Source organism: Acanthisitta chloris, unplaced genomic scaffold (genome assembly GCF_000695815.1).
Source record: "Acanthisitta chloris isolate BGI_N310 unplaced genomic scaffold, ASM69581v1 scaffold16989, whole genome shotgun sequence".
NCBI lineage: Eukaryota > Metazoa > Chordata > Aves > Passeriformes > Acanthisittidae > Acanthisitta > Acanthisitta chloris.
The window spans coordinates 48,987-52,410 of NW_008691031.1; the positions used below are offsets into that span (position 1 = coordinate 48,987).

At 39.8% G+C, this 3,424-nt stretch overlaps 1 protein-coding gene across 1 annotated transcript in view; it reads right to left on the reverse strand.

Moving 5' to 3' along the window:
* Positions 1–3,424, reverse strand: part of MTCL1 (microtubule crosslinking factor 1) — a 95,746-nt gene that overhangs the window by 16,066 nt on the left and 76,256 nt on the right. The window contains 1 exon segment of the mRNA XM_009082083.1: positions 3,246–3,424. This exon segment is cut by the window's right edge and continues 17 nt beyond it. Coding sequence (XP_009080331.1) covers positions 3,246–3,424 — 179 coding nt within the window.

Consider the following 3,424-nt stretch of genomic DNA (forward strand, 5'->3'; position numbering starts at 1 on the left):
GCTAGAGCAGTGTGCTAAGATTAGTGACAATAACCTGAAAATGCAAGTCATTCCCTAGGATCCTGGAGACTGAGAACCGACAAAACATATTAATCTTGTTGCACGTGTTTTGAAAAATAAACAGACATTGTATTGCCTAATTTAGATCAAATCATTTTAGGTCCTGAATGATTAAATCTGCACTTGAGCTGAAAAGAGTGATTGTTTTCTTGATTCAGGTCTGCAAAAAGGGGAATGCATCTTCAGTGTTTTGTTGATGACATACAAAATCTGAAACTGTTTTATTAAAAGGAGCTAATTTAGGTGTCCTATAAAGACAGAGGCTGGAAGGTATATCTCAAGAGATGCTGGAGTCCATTCCCCAGCATATGGGCAAGATCCAAAGCAAGGAGAAATGGTAATTACATGCTTTCTGTATAGAGAGCTTCAATTGCAAGCCCTTCAGATTTTCAGAGATCCTGTAAGGATAATGATCTGGAAACCTTTATGAGAAAACAGTGCAGACACTGACTCACTCTCTGAATCTCAGACAGCTGACAGGAGATTTAAAGTGAGAAACGCTGCCCTAACTTTTCATGAGTGACTAACAATGTTGAGTCCCCATGTGTTAATACCTTTAAACACGCAACTTTTCATACAGGTGATCTTGTGGGTTTAAATATTTGTCAGTGTGCTCTGTGCACAATTAGCTTTAGGAGCATAGGGGAGGGAGATTCTCTAAGGGAAAACAAAGTGACAGTACTTAAAAAGAAAAAACAACAACTCTGAGCTCTGAAAAAAGTAGGTCATCATGTTTTTTATATGCAAGTAGTATTCCCATAACCATTCAGAGTAAAGTATTTTATATATTTTATACATTGGTGTGAGCTTTCCCCTTATCATACATGTATTATTCAGGAGCTGTGTGAAAGCAGACAGGCATAAAGCATTAGGATGAAATGGGGCACACACGCTTCTGCTATCTCTTAGACTGTTTTACAAACATACACACTGGTGTAGTCTAGTCTCTTCATCTTCTGTGTACTGCCATACATGGAATACACACAGAAAAACCCTGGGGAGAAGGACTTCAGAGATATACTAATTGTTTCCATATAAAGCAGGGCATGACTGCAATCTGAGAGTATATTCAACCAATAGCCTGCAAATATTTGGAAGCTTCCTGTCACACAGGGAAATGCTTGATTATAAGCAAAGATGGAGTTATGAAGTTTTGTAGGCAGGTAGCCAAGATTTCAAATGCTATTTCTGATCATCAAGTCCTCTGAAATTAGCTCAATATATTTTTATTTCCCCTGTTTATTGCTAATTCTGTGTACAACTCTTGCACAGTAAATATATAGTTAAAGTCTAGAGGTTTCAGAATAGTAACAAAAGAAATCAGCTCCAGGACTAGTTAAGAGCTATTTTGTAGGCTCTTCCAAGATGACACTGAGAGGTTATGTCAGGTTTTAAGGGAATTAAAGGCTAGGTAATATTAACATGGATTTCTCTGTGGCTCCTTTCAATGTGCCCCATTCCTAGGGAATAAGAAAAGCAGTCTTTAACCAGGTTAAGTCTCTCAAACTATTGACTATTCACTGAAGAGGTAATATTAAAAAATTCACTCATAAGGACAGAAGCATAAACATCCAAAGAGGTACCAGTGACTCTCTAAAGAAAATTTTGTGTCTACATCCTTAGTATATTGGAAATTTTTCTGAGGGTTATTTAATTCCCATTGTGCATGAAGAATCCACAGGTGGCAGTTTGGCCACTGAAACCCAACAGTTAGGAACCAGCCCAGTCAATGCATGGAGAACATGGCACCTTCTGCCACTGAACCCTGGAAACCAGGAAATTTGCATGGAGAACTCTGCTACAAGCCTTCCTAGCTCATAGGCATTGGTGGCTTTATCTTAGGAGATGTCCTGTTGGGTTGCATTATAAGGGCTAGCTCAACAAGTTGCATGAAGTATACACAACCCTTCCCAGATACATGGGAAATTAAAAATCCATAATGTAGTCTATTGATGCTTTGAAGATGGATGCTTAAAAATCACTTTCTTGATCTGTAAAGCCTTCGTGTTGATCATCGCCTGCTCAGATCTACACTTTTAGCAGTGATCTTACAAATACCTGTAAAGCATGGGATTTTCCTAAGTGCTTCTCTGTGGGTTTAACAGCCATAGCTCCAAACAAAGTTTAGTCCTGCATTCATAATGTTTGCAGCCTAGTGTCTTTTCTTTAACCTGTTGTTGCAGCCCAGGCCTGAGAATATGAGACACAGACAATGAACCCTTTTCAAAAACTGGTCATGAAGTTACACTGGGTTTTCATCAGTTTAACCTGTGAAGCTACTTTGTGTTTCCCTCAATCATAATGCTCCCTAGAGAGCATGCACAAGTCTGGTGTGGTTCCATTTCTGATGTCCTAGGGACAGAAAGTATTCAGTTAATTGAGGATCCACAATTTTGAGTTGTTTTTCTTACTTTTCCTGGAATGCATGACTCAGAGCTGAACAATGTTCAGTCAAAACCAGTGTATTAACTCTCCCTCATTAAACTTTACTTTTTGTGTGGCTTTCAGCCAGATAAGAAATTCATTAGGTGTAATTTGTCTCTAGTACTAAGCAGATGAAAGTACGAATAGGCATGAAAAACAAGGGGATAGTTACACACTTCTCAGATTTGCAAATTGTAGTAGAGGTGTGCACAAAATTCATGTGACCAATATTCTTCTGAATATTTAGTATTGGTAACTGTTTATTGGTTATCCATCAGGGCTACTTTGCTAGAGAAAAAGAATTCAGTTGAGACTGAATAGTTGCAGCAGCTGCATCTTTGGTGGTTAATTCACAGATGAACAGGCTCTTTTGGCAGGAAGCTGTACACCAAGCCTTAAATAACCCTGCATATCGGTTGAGTGTTTTAGCACAAAGAGATGCACAAAAGCTTTCAAGCAAAATGTGTCCATGCCTGTCCAGGGTGATTGAAATGAGGCAGGAAATGGCCTTTAACCTGGAGTTGATGTCTCATAAATTGGTTTTTTTCAGGATTATGAGCATTTTCCTTTTATTCCCTTGTGTATGTAAATTGTTTTGCAGCATGAGAAACACTGATGTAGCCAAGGAACCAAAATTGTTCCTGTGCTGCTTCTTAATGCAGTCTCTTGACCTTGGCCTGAGCATAGCAATGGTACAATGCCTTATGCTTTCAGACAGCCACTGCTCACCCAAGATGACTCCTTACCTGATGATTCCTTACCTGCTCTATCCGCCTGAGCAGCTCCTTCTTCTGACGCTCCCATTCTCGCCGGTCTCTATCAAGCCTGTCCAGCAGCTCCACCTTTTCCCGGTTCCAGTTCTTCTCACTGTGCTGGATTTGCCAGCGGAGGTCCATCACCACACTGTGACTGTCAGCCAGAAGCTTCTTATGCTCCTCTC